The 20,165-nt window shown below is 39.6% G+C and overlaps 1 protein-coding gene across 4 annotated transcripts in view; it reads right to left on the reverse strand.

Moving 5' to 3' along the window:
• Acaca (acetyl-CoA carboxylase alpha) overlaps positions 1-20,165 on the reverse strand; it is a 267,019-nt gene that overhangs the window by 40,996 nt on the left and 205,858 nt on the right. For all 4 annotated transcript variants that reach the window (XM_052193828.1, XM_052193827.1, XM_052193825.1 and 1 more), the window contains 3 exons: positions 18,519-18,616; positions 14,805-14,925; positions 13,971-14,081 (listed from right to left, as the gene is read on the reverse strand). In XM_052193828.1, the coding sequence (XP_052049788.1) occupies positions 13,971-14,081; positions 14,805-14,925; positions 18,519-18,616 (330 nt within the window). The remainder of the gene's footprint in view (positions 1-13,970; positions 14,082-14,804; positions 14,926-18,518; positions 18,617-20,165) is intronic.

Below are 20,165 nucleotides of genomic sequence, written 5' to 3' on the forward strand. Positions count from 1 at the left end.
CGACCAAGAACAGCTTGTTATTTAAGTGCACTATCTTGAATGTCTTCTCCCTGTTTTCAATGAGTTGAGAAGGGCATCCAGAATGAGGCTACTCCCAGAGAGATTCTAACACGTACCCATTCTATTATACAGACAGTTATTTTGAACCCCAGTGTACGCTTCTTTGAACCCCAATTCTGCATCTTCACGTCGGAGCAAGATCCAGTGACTTTGCATGTCTTCTCCCTCAAGTTCTAATGCTCTGGAAATGCGTGTGAAAGCAGCAGCATTTGTGCATTTCTTTTCCTCTGGGTTCCAAAGAAACCCTAGGGGTCCCCACAACTGAAAACACTATTTCTGTGCTAACAAATACTTATCACCTGAGAAGACTCATTTGATTTGTTAATAAAGGAGAAATCACAGGATAGAGTTACAGAGCATCCAAAGAGCCCTATCTGAGTGGTACTGGGAGATGGGGGTAGGGTAGGGATGGAGACAGAAATGAAGCCATTTCTTCAACTATAAAGAGACAGGGACAATCAGAGTCACTTGACAATCAAGAGGAACCAGTAGCCTGGACTATACTTCTTCTTCTTCTTTTTTTTTTTTTTTTTTTTTGGTTTTTTGGATTTGGGTTTTTTTTTCTAGACAGGGTTTCTCTGTATAGACCAGGCTGTCCTGGAACTCACTCTGTAGACCAGGCTGTCCTGGAACTCAGAAATTTGCCTGCCTCTGCCTCTCAGAGTGCTGGGATTACAGGTGTGTGCCACCACCGCCCGGCTTTAGGATACTTCTTGACAAAAGTTCCAACCAAGGCAGCAGAATCTGGGCTAGGACAGATTCTATCCTGCCCAACACTGAAATGATTATGCAGGGATAGCCACATAAGTCCTACCTGGCAACTAGAAAGATAAGAAAGATCCACAATTACTGTTTTTCTCAATATGTTGAGCTACCAACCCTTGAGGGAAAGCTGTGGGTCAACAGCCCTCACCATCATCATATCTTCATTAGTGGATACGCTTCATTTGTCACCCACTGACACTTAGACAGGCATTTCTGTATTGTCAAGTTCCTTACAGTGTTCTGGTTCCTGAGTCATTCTCCTCACATTTTCTACTACATGATACAATCTTCTAATTTATTCCTAACAAGAATTTACTACCATTGACACACAAGAGACATCAAAAAGGGGACTCCTGAGGCCACCTTTGCTCTCTAGTCCTACGTGGTCAAAGAAGATCCATGAAATAACAAGAAAAACATGATCCCAGGGTTCTCTGCTTAGAAGTGCCCAGAACACAGACCTAAAGGGCCAAAATGGAGAGGAAAGATTTCACCCAGTCTGGCAATATACTTAAGTTTCACTGAACCTTCCACTTAGTGCAGCTGGTAGACCTAAGAATTAAAGTATCTCATGAAAGCCAGTTAGTACAGATGCAATTGTTAAAAGGTTTCACCAAAGGTGCTATAGAGTCTGCAGAAATGCTGAGATGCCTAAGGGTATAAATGAATGCAGTCAAACATACTAAGGCCACTATTGCTGCTGCTGCTTATCCAGAGACACTGCAGACAGCTCAGGTTTACCACAGCTGACAGGCAATGAAAACAGTCTAATATACTGCCTGCTCTCACCTTTAAATCCCTTTTTGGAGATCAAGATAAACACATTCTTCCTTTCTCCAGTGCTCCAAACATTTGACTGAAGTGGCAAAGCACTGTGAGCATTTGTGCAAATGAAATCACTGTGTAATACTGAATGAGTGCAGTATTTTCTTGTAAGGATATTTGTCAGCACAGCATTGAGATTTCCAAATATCACAGATGCAACCTATATCAGTTCCTAAAATCTTGCTTTTATTCTAATATACATATTTTTGGAATATTATATTGGAATGTGTATTAGTTTTGGAACCTTTACTTATATGTAAATATTTGCCAATCATTTGATAAGACGGAAAATACTAATGGTGAATATCGATCATGGTAAAGGAAATCTGCATCTTTCTTCCCTTTTTAACAATCCTTGGAGAGTCGGGGCATCTACTATTTTAGGAAGCAGGGAGCACAAAATTCCTAAATTCCTCTGACTCTTAGGATCAGGCTACATAGGCGGAGTTCTCGATGCAATCCTCTCTTAGTATTCCCATTCTCCAGAGGGTAAATTTACTGAGCAATCATCATCACTGGATCTCATGCATGATTCCAGGTATTAACGTCACTCTGGGATGTTACTGATAAAGGATGGGGAGGGCAGACAGACAGATGAGTGAAAGCAGATGGCAGGGGAAAAGAGTGGTACAAAGGGACAAGAGGGAGGATGGAGAAAAAGAAAGGGCTGAGGGGAGAGAGGGAAGGGGAAGATGGTAACAGCACTTCTGCCCCCAGTAGCCTCCTTGACCGGAGAGAACTACATCTTAAAAAGCTGACAAGTAATTCAATCTCCAATTAACAATTCTAAGTGCTGCTGCACATATTACTGTGTAAATGTCTCGCCAGGAATATATCCAAGGGTGAATTGAATTAAATTTCTTGGGAGTCAGGAGCAATGCCTCTGTGACCAAGAATATTTGGATGTTACCAAATATACAGCTAAAGGGTTACACTCCTTTCTATACCATTGTTGTCATGGTGGGCACTGGCAAACTAGGGAGCTAGCCGGGAGCTGGTGGATTAGGCTTGGGGGCAGAGAGGAAGCTCAGTGATACACACTGGCAGGCAGAGAGGATTTGAGCCATAGTTTGAGTCAAGATAATCCCTTGGCAAGACTCAAAAAATCTCTCAATAAGAAACAAATTTGGATGTGATCAAGTTTGCTGAAGAGTATACTGGGGCAAAGAGACTGTCGCTACCAGAGGTAGGAATAGACTGGTTTTGTTTTAAATGTATTTTAAAACAAGTGTCTTGTTATGTATGTAGTTCAGGTTGACCTCAAGCTTGGTCTTCTAGGGCAGATGTGTGACATCATTCCCTGATAGGAAAGTATTTAGCTACAAAGACACTGAGGCACAGATCAGAAAAAGTACTACAAGAGCTCTGTTCATTGAGAACACAAGCACAAATTCACCAGTAGAGGAATAATAAGGACTTACAAGTGCAGGGGTAAGGGGTAGATACTCGTAATGTAAAGGAATAAAGAAGAGCCATAGATAGTTCGCCTGTCAAATGTAAGAGAAAAGGCACAGGTTTCCGAATAGAGAGCTGCCTGCCAAAAGAAATTACTCATCCCAGAGACCCATCAGCTACCTACTCATTTAGCTGGAGATGTGAAAGTACTGACAATAAATCAATTCCAAATGGAGATACTTAGCATTTTAAATAAAGTCTGGTTTAGAGCCAGGTGTGGTGACTAATGCCTGAGATCCCAGCACTTGGGAACTGGAGGCAGGAGAGCCAGGAGTTTATAGTCAGCTTCCACTCTGTGAGGCCCCAACTCAAAAGAGAACCAAGTGGATATACAAGAGTCTGGCTTATTCACATGTAACAAAAGTATCCAATTTATGGTGTAAAATTCTATGACACTGACAAACATATCCAATCACATTCAGTACATAGTAATGACATGGGAACATCATCATCACACTCCTCTGTCCCCTCTGCCTACTCCTAACAGCCAGTGATCTCATTTCTGCTCTGACTGCTTGGCCTTTTGTATGATGGCATACAAAGAGATTCACAGAGTATATAGCACTCAGGGCCTAGCCTTCCTTTGGTTATATGGAATGCATCATGTTCATTCATGCAGTTCAAGTGTAGGTACTTCTTTTTCATAGCTGGGTGCCAGGACTTCAGTGTTTGTCAGCTGGTAGACATCTAGGCTGTCAGTTTGGGGATAGACTAGGAAGAAAGCTGCCACGAACATTTGGATACGGGTAACTTCTGGACTGTATGGTAAGTATTAAGCTAACTTAAAAGAAACAGAAACCAAAGCCACAGATTTCAAAGTAGCAATACCACTTCTGCATTTCTTTCAATAGTGGACAGAGTTCTAGCTATCCCAATCCACATCAGAATGTGGAATTTAGTAAATTAATCATTATAAGATATTTGTTTTTGTTTTCCTAGAGCTGGGACTGTAGCTCAGTTTCAGAGCACTTACCTGGCATGTATCAGACTGTGGGTTTGATCGCCATCACCATAGACAACAAAAAGCTGTAATCGCTTAGGGAAAGATTGTGATGCTGTGAAACTGTAGTTTTAATTTCCCTAATGAGTAGTGACAGACAAGATTGCATCCAACCTTAACCATCTTCTTTCATGGAGAGTCTACTCAAATTTCTTGACTTTATATTTAACTATTGGACTGTTTCCTTATTGAGTTCTGAGAATTCTTTATGTATTCTAGATTGTCTTTTATTAGATACAGGCTTCCCATAGATATTTTTAATATGTTTAGTTACCTCCTGACTTTTCTAAATAGACTGATACTTGAGGCAAATGGCAAAATGACCAAATGCCAGAGCTCAGAGCAGCCAGATAGCTGATATAGCTACAAAGATATACTTGCTAGAGCTTGACTTCCTGGATAGTAAGTAGCATTTATTCTTTCTCCGCAGCTTTTTTTTTTTTTCATTTTCTTTAATCCCTTAGTATCAGGCATATCCAAACATTAGTCCGCATGTATCATGATGGACACCAAGCATGAATAGGTCCCACACTTTACAAATAACAAATGCAATGAATGAATGTCACAGTTTCATATGCACTACAGAAACTCAATACTGACATATTTAAGCAAGTTGAGCCACTAAAAACAAGTCTCATATTAGTGCTATAATGTGAAGAATAAAAGGAAAGGAAGTGACTCATTCCTTTTTAGATGTCTTTGGTGCAAATGCTGGCTGATTATTTTTGAGTTGTTATTGGTTCTGACCACGACCCTTAACACTTATTTTGCGTGTGTATGAGTGTATGAACACTTGTGCACCATGGCATGTGTACGTCAGAGAACAATCTGTGAGAGTCGGTGCTCGCCTTTTCTCATGTGGGATCAGGGGATGGAAACCAGTTCCATACATTTAGCAGCACCATTGCTTTCCTGCTGAGCCATCCCTCTGGGCCTCTTTAAAAGTTCTCTACATGGACTACTAATAAACCAGTAGCTCTAGTCATATGTTATCAGGGTTGCTCTGATATCTATACCGAATTGTATAAACCTGCTTTATTGATTGAGAAAAGATATTTTATCAATGAGTCAAGTAGAAAAGAAAGATATCTAAAAGCTGCCTATCTGTTAAGATGGCCTTAACTCATATTTGTATCCTATGCTATTGCTCAAACTGGAGTGAATTCTTTTCCTTAACAACTGGTTTCTCAAATTTTCAGATATGTGTGCTATTTTACAGGACTTAAATCCTGGGCACTGAGACATTATTAAAATTAGAAATTGGTCATGACTCAAGGACAAGAACATGAGGTTTAGGAATGATAATCTGGAGTTCAATCTAAAATGCTCCTCAAGCTTCTCTTATGATTCAACACTACTGCCTGTGCACATTAGGTGATTAGACTGTGATGACAGTCATCCTGAAGAGAAGGGACATAGCTAGATTTGGACCCAGGCACAGGGGACACTCCTAGGATGAGGACCAGCCAAGAATCAGGTTTCTGAAGAATCTAGAGTCCCAAGTCTTTATCACAGTCACACAGCAGTCTGCACAGCAAAGGCTTAGGCCTATCTTCCTTAGGAAAGACTGTAGTCCTCGAATTTCTAATCTACCAACATGTGCCGTTGTTGCACTTTTAATTTATGGGTGTTAGGGGGCCCCTCTGACTTGGGAACATATTGGCTTGGTCTAATGCTTGGAGATTATTAAACTTGGAGCTGTGCTCCACTATCAGGTGTACAGATCTTTTATTTAGAAGATATGGTGCTCTAAATGCACAAAGAGCTCCCTGTCACCTTCACATTAAAGCCCCTAGTGCCTGGTAAATGGAATTATATAGCTGTCATCTCCTTTCCCCAAAGTTTTAAGAGTACAATGGGCTCATTTTTTCACACTCCATCCCAGCTTCAGAACTAAGAGACCTACTTTGTATTGATTTAAGGTCTCAGAAATAAATAAACCTGCTTCACCGCTGTGATTCACAACAAATTCATGATACACTATTGCATGATATATTTCAAGCTCTGGCTCCAGCTCTCTTTTCCTCTAGTGAGTGATGGGGGAGGTGGGAGGTAGCAGGGAGCTGCAAAGCTGACAGCCTGATGGTTATTGGAGATGGCTGCAGACTGCAAATCCAAGAGGAGACACTATTGGAGGAGTACAGGATTTTTAACTGGGAGGCAAGGGTGAGAAGCTAATTTACTTGATTTCCAGGCTGGTGTTGGGGGAGAAGAAAGGTTGAAGAGAGAGGAGAGAGCTGACAGGGTAGTAAGCTTCAAGTGAAGAACAATCTGAAAAGGAGCTATGAACCTGTGTAGAAAGAGGAACGTGAAGAAAACACACTAACAATGGTGTGAGAAATGCATGACTAGAAAATGAAGGCACTGAGGACACAGCTCTGCATAAGGGGCCATGCCCACAGATGTAAGAGATTAGTTAGCTTGAGTTCAGGGAAAATGCTTTACTAGTAACAGGAAGAAGTGAAGAGACCCTTGTGAATCACAGAATATGCGAAGTAAAGGCACTTCTTTATTTAACACTCAAAAGACACACTAGAATCTTGGCAGTTTGAAATGGTTATCCTGGAGATGTGGCAGAGATACATCAGAGTTCCACATAGATAAAGTGATTTAGAGCCTGCATATTGAAGTGAGGGTAACAAATTCTAGCAGGTTAGCTTTTGTATGTATGCCCTCAAGGCTTTGAGTGCCCCAAACTATGTCACCTTTATTGATTCTACCAGACACTGGACTTAAAGAATTTGAGCTATTACCCTTAATATCTACTCTCTAGCCACATGCCTAAACTGTAACTTCTGACAAGGAAGTTGATGGCAAAGCAGAAGGTAGGATAATTTGGCCCCAAAACTTCTGCACAGCACTGCGGGAGATCCCTAAGTCTCTATAGCACAATTACACAGCTGTTCTTTCTATGTCTCGTTCTCTCCAGGGTCTTACCTGTCCCTGGCTGTCCTGACTCACTGTACAGACCAAGCTGGTCTAAACTGTCCTCTGCAGAGATTAAAGGCATGAACCACTATGTCTATCAAGATAAAATTTAAATCACAATGTTACTTCCACCAATATATAAGAATCCTACATTTCATTATATGTAAATTTAATATAATACCCTAATATGTAGTACCTTTTAAAATTCCACTGTCCTAACATGTTCTCTTTTTGTTTTAGCCTAACATAGTTCTCTACTTCCAGATCAACACCCATTTTTTGTAGTACAGAATGGTAGCAATTAAAAGGAAATGTAAGAGCTCTTTTAGCCTTCTATTTTAAGGTAAGCAATACACACTAAATGCTTCTCATTTTACACAAAGAACTAAAGTCCAAAGTTACTTGCAAAAGGGAGACTGAGCAAAAATTGTTTTCATCTAAAGGTTTTGTGTGTTGGTCAGTTTGTGCCATCTTGACACAAACTAAAGTCTCCTGGGAAGAGATAATTACAATTGAAGAACTGCCTCAATCAATTGGTGTGTGTGTGTTTGTGTGTGTGCATGTATGCACACAAATGAACAAATTTTCTCAATGACTGATGTGGGAGGACCCAGCCACCTTGGACAGTGCCACCACTGGACAGGTATACTGTGCTGCATGAGAGAGCAGACTGAGCAAGCCGTGGAACAAGCCAGTTAATAGCTTTCCTTCCGTGGTTCTCTCTCTCCTGCTTAAGATCCTCCCTGACCTCCCTCAACGATGTACTTACAAGCCAAATAAATGCTTTTCTCCCCAAGTAGCTTTGGTCATGGTATTTATTACAGAAACATAAAGCAAACTAGAAAATTCTAGAACTCCAAAGACTTTGAGCCTACTTCTACTCTTTTGGCCAGTGTGATCATTCCTGTGTCTGTATTCAATGCCCCAAAGCAGAGTCTCAGGTGTTTCCCTTTATCTAGAAGCACGAGAACCTGTTAGTTCTCCCAAGTCTGTAGTACTAAAGCCATTATAGATACATTAGGCTCTCTTAGATAGTCAGAGGCAACTTCTATAATGGAAATCTGAATGGCAATTCCACTGTGCAGCATCTCCAAGCTAGTGTTCAGAACCAGGCTGCTCGTACATCACTAAGGCTTGCTAACAGTCAGAGAAATACTTGGTACAGTTTTCTACAAACAGGGCCAACAAAGGAAAACCAAAACAGCTTTCTAAAATGGGACCAGATTTACCAACATTTTGTCTCTGTGTAGAAGGTGGGCTTGAAAATTAAGATCAGATATCTGCTACAATATTCTCTGAGAATTCACTCATAGTGTCAATGCAAAATTCATTTAGACAAGATATTAAAGCAATCTCTTTACAAAGGAGAGAGCTATGGGATATAGGAACTATCTATTGTAAAAATAGGGAGTGAGGGGCTTTTAACAATGCTAATTGATGGACTGATGCTTAGAGTGACTCGGGTTATTGTATCAACAAGTCCCTGGGGACCCTGAGAGACAGATGACTGAATGTATACTACCCTATCATGGCCAAACATGGTGCCTCTGAAATTAATGGTGTTCCACAGTGTGTTAATGGTCTTTATATAACATCCATTGGGAACATCAATATGTGAATGTACGACTAAAGTGAAGAAAGCCATGTAACACTTTTTTTTTTCCAAAGAACTTTTGCCTCTAGAGAGCAGGAAGTATACAGAATACTGTTTATGTTCTACTCAAGCATCTGGATTCTGAACTGTGGTAAGTACAAAGCTGGGATGTATTTTTAGAAAGACCACATAGCACCAGGAGTTCCCTAAGTTAACTCATCTAATTCCCACAAAAACCTTGGTACATAAGTATTATCATGGCTTATGTACAATTGTACAATTAATAAAACTGAAACACAGGTGGGGAATGGGGGTGTTAAGAAATTGCTCAGGGTGATAATTTGTACGTGGTAGAGCCAGAAACTAAACCTGAGCAGCCTCGCTCTACAGTTTGTGTTAACCTCTTTCTGTCAAAGTGATAACACTGCCCATCCCACAGGGACAGCTGAGGGCTGTTTCCCTCCTTGAATCTCCCTAAGTCTTTCACATTGTGTATGACAGCATCATGGATGGGTGTGGAAAGCATACAGTGCAGGTCTCTGGTTCTACAAACAAGTCTCCTTCATATGATCTACAGTGCTATGTTCAAGAGTCAGATGTGAGTAACATCACACACTTCACATTGCATAGTTACATATAATGAAGGTAAATCAGAGAGGGCTGTGATTTTTTTGGACTAAGTCTCAAAAGCAAGATTAACATTAAAAAGATGGCTTAGTGATGATGCTCTTCCAGAGGACATGAGCTCAGGTCCCAGTGTCCCCATCAGGCAGCTCATACCAGGCCATCACCTAAAGTAATCCCAGCTATAGGCCAGGCACCTGATGCCTCTGGCCTCCACAAGCACCCGTGCTTAATGTGCACATCCCCACTATACACATACACTTAATCAAAAAATAAAAACAAATCCTAAAGAAATAGCAAGATTAACAGAATTAGGACTTGGAGGTCTAACTTAGAGCTTACAGCCCCATGTACTACATGAGTACTTTCTCTACTGGATTCAGTGCATAGATTGGCCTAACTTTACTAAAGGGGAAGAGTTTATGGAGTTTCTTTTTTTCCTAACAGAGAAGCAGAAGCTCTTAAAAAAATGTTTACCACAAGGAAGTCACATAGAACCTTCAGAGTAATCTACCCCCACATTATCACAGCCATTAGCAAAGAGAGGTCTTACCTCTCCAGGCAACTGCTATTCAGAGCACACCCACAAACTACAAATCCCGATCACTGTCCAAAGATTAGGCTTTCATCAAGTTTGGGACTAAGAGATAGTAGGCTCTGACCTATGTCAGTGTTGCCGAATAACAGAGATCCCTCTAGCCTGGCTGCCACTGGACACAATGTTGAATACGAGAAACAGAAACTGAGAGGTGCTGGGGAAGGGGAAATATTTATACTTCTGCAAATGTCTAAATGCCACCCTAACTTAGGATTTTATAACTGCAAATCATCTCAGCTCACCAAAGGTCTATCTTAGCAACAGTTCAAGTACATAGCTGCTGCCTCTGCCACACCAGCATGGGTCCCTTCACCCTAGGTAGTCAGTAATATCCACCAGGCTAACCCTATTATTTTGAGGACTTAGCAATGTGCAGCCTATAGTACCTGAAGTCATAGCTGCTGTAGCCTTGAGAGACATGAAAAGCAAATCCTCATGGACTTCAATATATGCATGGACAGTGGGCAGAGGCCTGAGCTTCTCTGTAATGAGACTCAAGTTCACATTCTAATTGATCCAGTCTGTCTATTGTTTCAGTCTTGCCCGAGCCCTGACACCACTCTAACCCCCAACAACAAGGAACTGGGAAGAAGCTCTTGACTTTGAGTTTCAGATGTCATTTGGGCTACTTCTAATCACCAATTCACTGGCTTAAAGTACCAAAGCTGGATCACAAAGGTCAAATCAAGAAATCATCTTGCTCCTTAGCTTGGCAATATTCTAAATACTTTACAAATAACTGCAGGGAACAAAACATGGCAGGTGTGGAAGGAACATAAATACTCTGATCACAAGAGGAAAAGGATGAAAATACTAATGTGGAAAATATCTTCTTGTTTTGAAATAAACTATACAGTAGCAGGGAACAGTCTTGGAGAATAAAATGAAAGGAGGAAGAAAGAGCAGCAGTACATTTATTTACTATGCAGATCACTAGAGGGGAGGGAGGAAGTCCCTAAAACAAGACACTTTGGAAGTGTAAGGTAGGAAGGTGCACACCACGTATAAAGTCACCAACACCACGTGTAAAGATATGGAATGCAGCCATAAAAGTCCAATGCACACATGCAATGTAGTAAGTTGGAAGTTGTGTGTACTAAAGCTTTTTATCTATTAAAGGAATGAACAGTTTTACATGTTGCTGTGTTATGTGAATCGAGCATGTGGCTTGTCAACCCTTCCTCTCCCAATATCCCATGTTAAGTTAAATCAGTGATGGAGCTTAAGGGGGTGGGAAGGGTTGGGGGAAAATCCAAGAGAAAGAAAGTTTTTAAAAAATCTCTACCTCAGCAAAAGTTTTCATTAAAATTTTAAACAAATGATCCCTGTGTCCTTCTCTCTTGCTGCCTGGGGCTCCATGCTATTTCTATGCAAATAACAACCTCGTGGTTTATATCTTATTATTTCCACGGGAGCTGCAACGACATGACCTGAGACGTGTAAGAGGTGGGATGGGGGGGGGTGGAAAGGAGAGAGAGAGAAAGGCAGAAAGGGAGAGAGAGATGGAGTGGGTGTTCACTCAAGTGTGAAAAAATATTGTCAGGAGTGAGCGTCAAGAACAAAAAAAAAATTGCAGGGATAACGTGTTTATTTCAGTCCCGCCACCCCACCCCACCCCCACCCTTGCAAACAGGCACCTTTTAAAATTCATTGGGCATCGGGCGATCACACACAATCCATCTGCTCGCACTTTATCATTTGCATTTCATGCCTCCTGGCTTCTGATGTGCTGATACTTTGATGCAGTCAGGAGACTCGCATTATCATTATTTCAATTTCCAAAGGGGTCAACGGGATCAGCACTTGCACACACAAAATCTTTTCTCCCCTATAACCTCTATGTACCCCTTTCTTATTCTTCACCCCAATGTTTAACATAAAGGATAAAGACTCCAAAAGGTGAGTATTAGATGTTTACAGTCTAAAACTGTATATAAACCTGCATATACTGCCTACATTTCCACTCTACACATAAGTACACAGATACAGTGACCACAATGGTCAAGGCTTAAAAAGCAAGCTGCACAGTGCTTCAAACACACAAAGACTTTCTCACATGTGGACACTCGGGGAGGAGTGCATTCAGAAAAAGACAGACAAGCAAGACTTAGAAACAAAGAGAGATCAGTTCACTTAGAAAGATGTAGACGAAGAGAGACTAGCACGAGCCAGGCGTGAGATGGAAAGAAACGTGCAGGGAGGATGGTAAGCGGAGACCAGAGAGACAGAGTGAGCATGTATGTGAGACGCTAGCATTCAGGAGTGAGCCAGAGGCAGCAATCTGAGCTGGCGCTCTCTGATAGCTTCCCTTTTCATTCCTGATAAGCAACAGAGCTGAGAGGACATTCTTAATGAATTTGCATGAAATTGGGTGTCTTCCAGAAACAAGACTTTGTAGTTAAGAGGTGCAGACATGAAGATAGTATAGCAGGTGGAGCAGGATTAGGAAACCTCTACAAAGAATATGCCCTTCAACTAAAATGATCACGTCCTTCTGGGAACGAGCATTGTTAAACTACCAGAGAGCCTCCCCTCAGTAACCAGGTTCTTCTCTAGCAAACAGCACTGTAGGCTACGGAAGAGCTAAATACTGAATTTGATCAGAACAGATTTTTTAAAAAAATAAACCACTACTGTTTTCTTCTTGGTACGAATGAAATTCAAGTAATACGATGCTAGCAAATCCCTCTAAAAAGAAAACCTTTGCTGTTTAACAATCTCTGTGTGTAACATACCGGGGAGGGGGGGGGCACTAATATAAACCATATACACTTCAGAAACATCCTCTGTCTACATATGACAACATCACAGAAATAGAGGTATATTATCATTTAAAAAATCTGTCCTCATAGAAAACAGTGTCTAAAACTCTTCAATGTTCATCAAAACCTCATACTCAGATAATAACCAAAGGAGCAACTTAAAATAATTAAGACTCTCAGCAGTTCTCCCCTGCAGCAATCTTCAGTGGTGGCAGTTCATTTCCAGGCGGCTACTCTGCCTTTCCTTAGAGAGAAAAGCAAACCCTGTGATTTCTGATATTCCCTCAATGACAATGAACTGACCAACATCATCTACATGGGAACACCAGGACTGACCAGCTAGTCTCTATTCTGTCATTTAAAAACCAAATCTTAAAAAGCATTTCTACTATATAAGCGTTCTTTTTTAGAGGTATATTTAGAAATTTCTCAAAACAGCTAAAACGTACATTCTCAACACCTCACTAGTATTCAATCCAGCCAGTGTCACAAACACAATATCCAATACTATGTGGCGTGTGTGTAACTCTACAAGCTGTCACCAAGTCATATAAGGGAGATCCAGGAAAGGCCACATTTTGTACTAAGTACCTACCTGTGTATTTTTCTTAGCATGACAAAATTAAGATGCAAATTAATTCCTCCCTTTAACAGACAAGAAAGCTGAAGAGAGCTAAAGGGCTCCGTAACTTGCACAGTAGAAGCCAACTAATTTCAAACTATTCCATTTCATATGTGTTTCCTGCTCTGGAGGGAAAATAAAGTTCTGATGCTTAAAGGGTGTGTGTATGTGTGTATGGAAGGGAGGGGGAGGGGAGGAGGGGCGGAGGGAGAGGAGGACGACGACGGAGGGAGTGCTGAATGGTCTTGGTTAGTTTCACTCTTCTGTGCATTATCCTCACCATCTCTCTCACCCTTTTAGGAGAGCCTCGTCAGCTCAAATGTGTCCTCTGTCTGTGTCATTCCTTCTGCACAGTCCATCTGTAGAACCCAATCATTTCACCGTTCATTGTTTACTGAGCTCTTCCACCATACAATGTTCTTTTTCAGAGGTATGTTTAGAAATTTCTCAAAACATTAAAATTGCACATTCCCAATACCTCAACCAGTGCTAAATCCACATTGTAGACTCAAAAGACTTAGAATCATATGGTACATAGTTACTCAAAAATATTTGTTGAATGAAATAATGAATGAATGAATGAATGGGTAAGTCAGTCAGTTGGTAAACATTAGAAGAGACACACTAAGGAAGGCATGTGCTGAAGGCTGCCCTCTAGTCAGAACCATGAACTGAAAAGTCATACCTTTTCATTATTAAACAATCTCATATATATGGACCAAATCCTGGTAACTTACTTTGTTGAGGGCACCAGCTCCTGTCAGAATTAAGTGAGAATTCTCAACCTGGATGGTTCTTTGTCCCAGCCGGACAAGGTAAGCTCCAATACCAATGGCCCGGCATGTAACCTAAAAAAAAGAATAAATTCTGCATGTCACATATTTATGCCCTTTCCCAAGCTGTAAAAACAAAGGCATATATATATATATATATATATATATATATATATATATATATATATGAAATATATAAAATTCTTATGAACAAAGGCATATATATATATATATGAAATATATAAAATTCTTATGAACAGAAATATTGCTTTCTATGAAGTCTAATGACAATACAACTCCCACCCAATCCAATTTCCAGGTCAAATAAAGGACAAAGTTTACTGAATAATGAGTATTAGACACTCTAGGAGTTGTGGTTCTTTTATTTGCCCACTTCACAGATGTCTGCTATTCCCACAACATGCACAAGTAAAGTGCTAAGAAGAAATTCAAGTTATTAAAAGTCTGGTAGAATATCTGGAGAAATGAGAAATGAAATTAAATGTTGAAAGAGCCTGTTTTTGGGAAATTTAGTAGTTTATATCATCTTGTCATTTATTGTGTATAATTACGATAAATATGTAGATATAACATCTCAGGAAGTATTTCAGTTTAGGACCCAACAGCAGTGAGGAAGGGCAGAAATAAACCCAGCCACACACCTGGCTTTTCAATAAGTTTCATATCTTGTGGGGAATGGAGGATGTAGCTCTGTGGGAGAGAACGCCTGTTAAGACAATGTGAGACCCTGGGTTCAATCCCAGAACTGAAAGGAAACTTCACTCTAGGAATATTTACCAGGCTGATGGTGATGATCTCATCATAAGCCAATGAGGATTCCCCAGCAATCATTCCAGAACCCCGAAGGTTCTCTGCTCCAAGTCCTTCTTCTTTCCCAATAATATCTGTTATCTTGTACCTATTGCATAGTCGTGCCAAATCACAAATGTTAAACACAGTATTAGGAACTTACAAACAGAACCACCACCATTATGAGACTATTTAGACTCTTTAATTCTCTTCAGGTTCTTCATTCCCAAGGGTCTCCATTTAACTTTATTGGGAATGATATTCTCTAACAGGAACAATAAAACTTGGAATTTAGTAGCTAAGTTAAAGCTTTGCTGATTCAAATACTGGTGTGGCTCTGAAGATAATGATCATTTCTATAAAATGGGGACAGTGGACTCTACCTCTAAGATATGGAAGAGATGATAGTTAAAGCAGCAAAACAACATGACACAGTTCAGATTTTAAAAGCCCTTGCTTATATCCTTGGGCATATTCTTAAGAAAAAAAGCAGGCTCAACATATATCTCTAAAGTAAGCCACAACCATTAAGTAATCTTAGACAGTTTTATATAAAAATAAAAAAACACAAATAAAGAAATAAAGAGGATGTGGAGATTATCATCCTTCTCCTTTTCAAAGATTAGAATAAAAAGGAAGGTCAAAACAATGTATTCCCACTTACAAATAACAAGTATACTGGTGAGGGTTCCTGGCTACAGTTCTCTGAAGGGAATGATGTGATGTATGCAGAAGTGAAATGCTGACTGTGTTACCCAGAAAGCATCCTGTGGGTCTAGTGGGAGTCACTCATTGGGAGGGACAGCTGACAATGGGAAATGGGAGATGGCAACAGAGCTAATAAAAGGATGTCCAGCACCATACATACACATGCGAATACACACGCACAGATGTACACATGTCCCCCCACATGCCCCCGCGCGCGCACGCACACGCGTGCGCGCACACACACACACACACACACGGAAAGTACAGAGCTAGAAACAGAGATGGGCATACATTACTTATTATTCTGGCACAGGGCAAGAATTGTACTTTATTTTAACTTTCATGAGCTGAAATAATAAAGATAAGCACTGTATAACAGCTCTTAACTACCTCAGCCCTGGATTTTTCAGCTCCTTTCTGTCTCTCCCTCCTCTGACTCCATTTCTTTGTCTTAGCGGTGGTCCGTGACTATATCTCTGCTTCTCAGATCGCTCTAGCTTTCTATTTTTAGCCTCTCCCAATATCAAGTTATCCACAATTCGTTTTCTCTATATATCTAGACTTCAGATTCTAGAGTTACAAATAAGCTAATCTTCCTTTAGAAAGAGACATGAAAAAACTGGCCAAACTCCACCATATCCACACCGTGTTCCAAGGCATCCCCGGGGCACCACAGTGAACCCCTAGGGACACTGCAGTATATTTCTAGAAAAACACTATGACATGTGATATCTGTTAGACCCCATGTGAATGATTAGCTTTAGGAAGTTCACAGCTTAACAGAAGATAGAATGTTGTCAAAAGAAATGCAGCACTATCTTTATAAAACCAGGTTTTTTGCAGTTTCTGTGGAACAAAAACAAGCTTTGCACAAAAAGCAAGGAAGAACAAGAAATGAGGGTGGTTATATGCAAGGTAACGCCAAGGTCTACAAGCACAGTATCACGTTATTTGTAAATTACTGTAATTATTTAAGAATCAGCTAGGTACTACTCTCAGATGCTAGAGGTAAGATATGAGGGACAGGAGTTCAAGACCATCCTTAACTACACGGTGAATTCAAGGTTAGCCTGAGGTTCTGAAAGCCTCTTTCAATACTCCCTAAGACCCTACCCAGAAATCATGAATGAAATACTTTTTTTTCAATTCACATGGATTACTTTATCCAAGCCATCATTACCCTCACAAGAAAGAAACATTTATGATGCTATTTGCATTCAACTACTTAATTAAAAAAATACATTAGGTCTATGTTTAGTCTAGGGGTGCTGTGAAAAAAGTATTACAGACATATTAAAGGTGCCATGAGCTGGATGGTGGTGGCACATGCCTTTAATACCACCACTTGGGGGGCAGAGGCAAGGGGGATCTCTGAATTCCAAGACAAACAGGTTTACACAAGGAAACTCCGCTTTGGGGGAGGGCGTGGGGGAATTGTTGTAAACTAAGAAAGTCTGAGAACCAATGGCATAACTTCTATGAAGAAAACTATGTACATCAGGAAATAGGAAAATATGCCTTTTTTTGGGGGGGGGAAATTAAAGAGAGATGTCAGGTCGTTATGGGTCATTTCTGGTGATTAAAACATAGGTTAGCCCATGAGCTTATTCTCCAGCACCATAAAAACAAAAAACTATCAAAGAAGCACATCAGCTAATTACAACTTGGAAAAAATTATCACGTCCCACAGCAATAGTTAAAATAGTATGGAGATGGCCCACGAATGTAAGAATTAGTCAATAAATAGTACCACAGCAATTAACATTCTAGAAAATATGTGCAAAGAAGTTATCAAAATTCAGCCTCACTGTTAATCAAAAATGCAAGATAAAAATAACAGTTGCTATCTTGTTTTTGGAGACAGGGTTTCTCTGTGCAGCCATGGTTGTCCTGGAACTTTTACTGTAGATCAGGCTGGAATCGAACTTACAGAGAGATCCCACTGCCTCTGCCTCTGCCTCTGCCTCCCGAGTGCTGCCCGACTAACAGTTGCTATTTTTGATAAGATACGTACTCATCATTACTAAATATAGTAATTACTGTTTGAAACAACAATCAGTGAAACATTCAGAACAGAGGAGATCAGAGTTATCATGTACTTACTGACTGGGGATGCAAATCTTGGAAGGGCAATTTGAAAAATTTAAAAAACTTTAAATATGGACTTTCTGACATGTAAATATTTAGACATTTATATAAAGGGTTATCAGATACCCTGTGCTTCAACATACCACCCCCAAAAGCCCTTATGAATGAAATTTTTGCAATTCCATGTACAATTAATATACTGTATTATTTTATTCAAGTGATCAAGCTGTTAGGACAGAAACACTTGAAGCTGTTGTATTTAAGTACTTTAAGCATTAGTGTATGTTTTAGCTTATGGATAGGGTGCCAGGAACAAAGATTAGGGACAGTCCAAAAGTGTCAGTAAATGAATATTCAACTCAGAGATATAACAGTGAAAGGCTGGAAATGGCCTGAATGTTCAAAATTAGTATACTCACTATGATATAATATTACACAACTATTAAACTTTGTGTTCATTCTGAAGGAAAATTAGCTTTATATGTAACACAACTCTAATCTAAATATAAGAAATTGCCCTAAAATAAATTTTAGTTCAAAGGATAAAAAAACAAAACAATACAAAACCTCTTATCTACTATAATCCCAATTACATAGGGAAAAAAGCATCATGAATACAGAAAAGGCAGTGAGAATAATGTAAATTCATAATTGTGCTTTAGGTTAGGCCTGTGGCTGGCATTTTACTTTTTCTTCAGAATTATTTACACATTTCATTGTTTCTCAAATGAGTAAATAATATAAATATTACCTGAAAGCCTCCATCAATAGCAGGGCATTTCAGCTAATAAGCTAAAGCACACATCTAAGACTTCAGAGAGTTTCAAGGTTGCATGAGCACAAAGTAAAGAGATATTCTCTATCTTTCAGAATCATGGCCGAGTTTATCTGACACACAATACCTACCTGGATTCTCCTTCATCTTCCACATGTTCACAGTGGACAGAATTGAGAGCACTGACTCTTTTATAATCCTGGGGTGTCAGATATAAATACTTGTATCCCTGTGAAGCACAAATAGTGTTTTTTAAAACTCATCTTCTATTAGCACATAACCAAGACAAAGTCAAACATATATAATGAAACTTGCTCCAAAGCTAGCTTTAAACTGATAAGTTATTTGAGTGACTGTCTAGCAGAACACTAGCAGAGGTGGTCTGAAAGATGGAAGTTCCTATATTTTAGTCACTGACTATCTGACCTTGAAACAATATATGCTATAGTTCCAATTCCAGGTATGTTCCATTCATTTCATTTTCAATAGGGTTAAAGGGTCATTTCTGAGTCTTTAGTGATACTTCCATTAAATATATCAGCATGGGACTCAGGAATTGTGTGAATTACTGCTCTTCACTCAAATCTGTATCATCATAATTGAGAGGGATAAGGTATAACTGAGAGGATCACAAATTTGGGAAATTAATATTAAAATCAGAGGTCTAAGCAGTAAAAAGTCTGAGCACAGAATTTATACTTTTACTTTTTTTTCAATAAGTAAGTTCTATTTATATTAAAAAGTTCTATTAATACTTAATGATTTATTTGCACGCATATATATACAAACTTACAATTAAAGCAAAGTACCATGTTATACATGTTTAACATGCTGTACGTATTTACAAATTAGCAGTTATTTTACACTGAGATGTGGTACAACTGTCATGACTAATTCTAAGTTCTTCCAATACCCAAACAGAAACACAAACTTGCGAGTAGTCATTACTGACTTCATTATATATTTTATAGATGCATCTTAATGAACTATAATTTACATTCACTAAAATCCACTGACTTTGTTATACACTTTTATTTTTGAGGCATTGTCTGGCTGTTTCCCAGGCTGGCCTTTACAACCAGAGGAGCTGGGATCGTGGGCTTTAGCAACCACCCTTGACTTATATCATTATAACCTGATGAGTTCTGATAAGTATATGTACTTGTGTTAGCGTCATGGTAATCAGAACAGTCTTGAAATAGTCTTGTCTATAAGGATATGAGTAGGAAAAGAAATTGAGAAAGAGGAGGCACAAAGGCAGATAGAAAACCAAGAAAAGTATCTCAAAGATAAAGCAGAGACTACTGGCATCAAATGCTGCTGAATCATCAAATAACCACAAAGGTAAAGACAGAGAAGCAACATTGAATTTGCAACAATCTCTGGTGACCTTGACAAAAGTAACGTGATTAAAATGGTTCAGGTGCAAGCTTCACAGAAGGAGGTTCAAGAAAGTACATAGTACATCCCAGGCCAGCTAAAGCTACATAGAGAGACCTAAAAACAAACAAAAAAACCAACCAACCAAACAAAAAACAAAAAACCAAGCTGGGTGGTGGTGGTGAACACCTTTAATCTTAGCACTCAGGAGGCAGAGGCAGAGAGGCAGAGAGGCAGAGGCAGGTGAACCTCTGGAGTTTGAGGCCAGTCTGGTCTACAGAGTGAGTTCCAGGACACCCAGGGTTACACAATGAAACACTACCCAGAAAGAACAAATCAAACTAAATCAAAAAAAGCCAAAACCAAAGCAAAACAAACAAACAAACAAAACAATAAAA

This window comes from Apodemus sylvaticus, chromosome 10 (genome assembly GCF_947179515.1).
Source record: "Apodemus sylvaticus chromosome 10, mApoSyl1.1, whole genome shotgun sequence".
NCBI lineage: Eukaryota > Metazoa > Chordata > Mammalia > Rodentia > Muridae > Apodemus > Apodemus sylvaticus.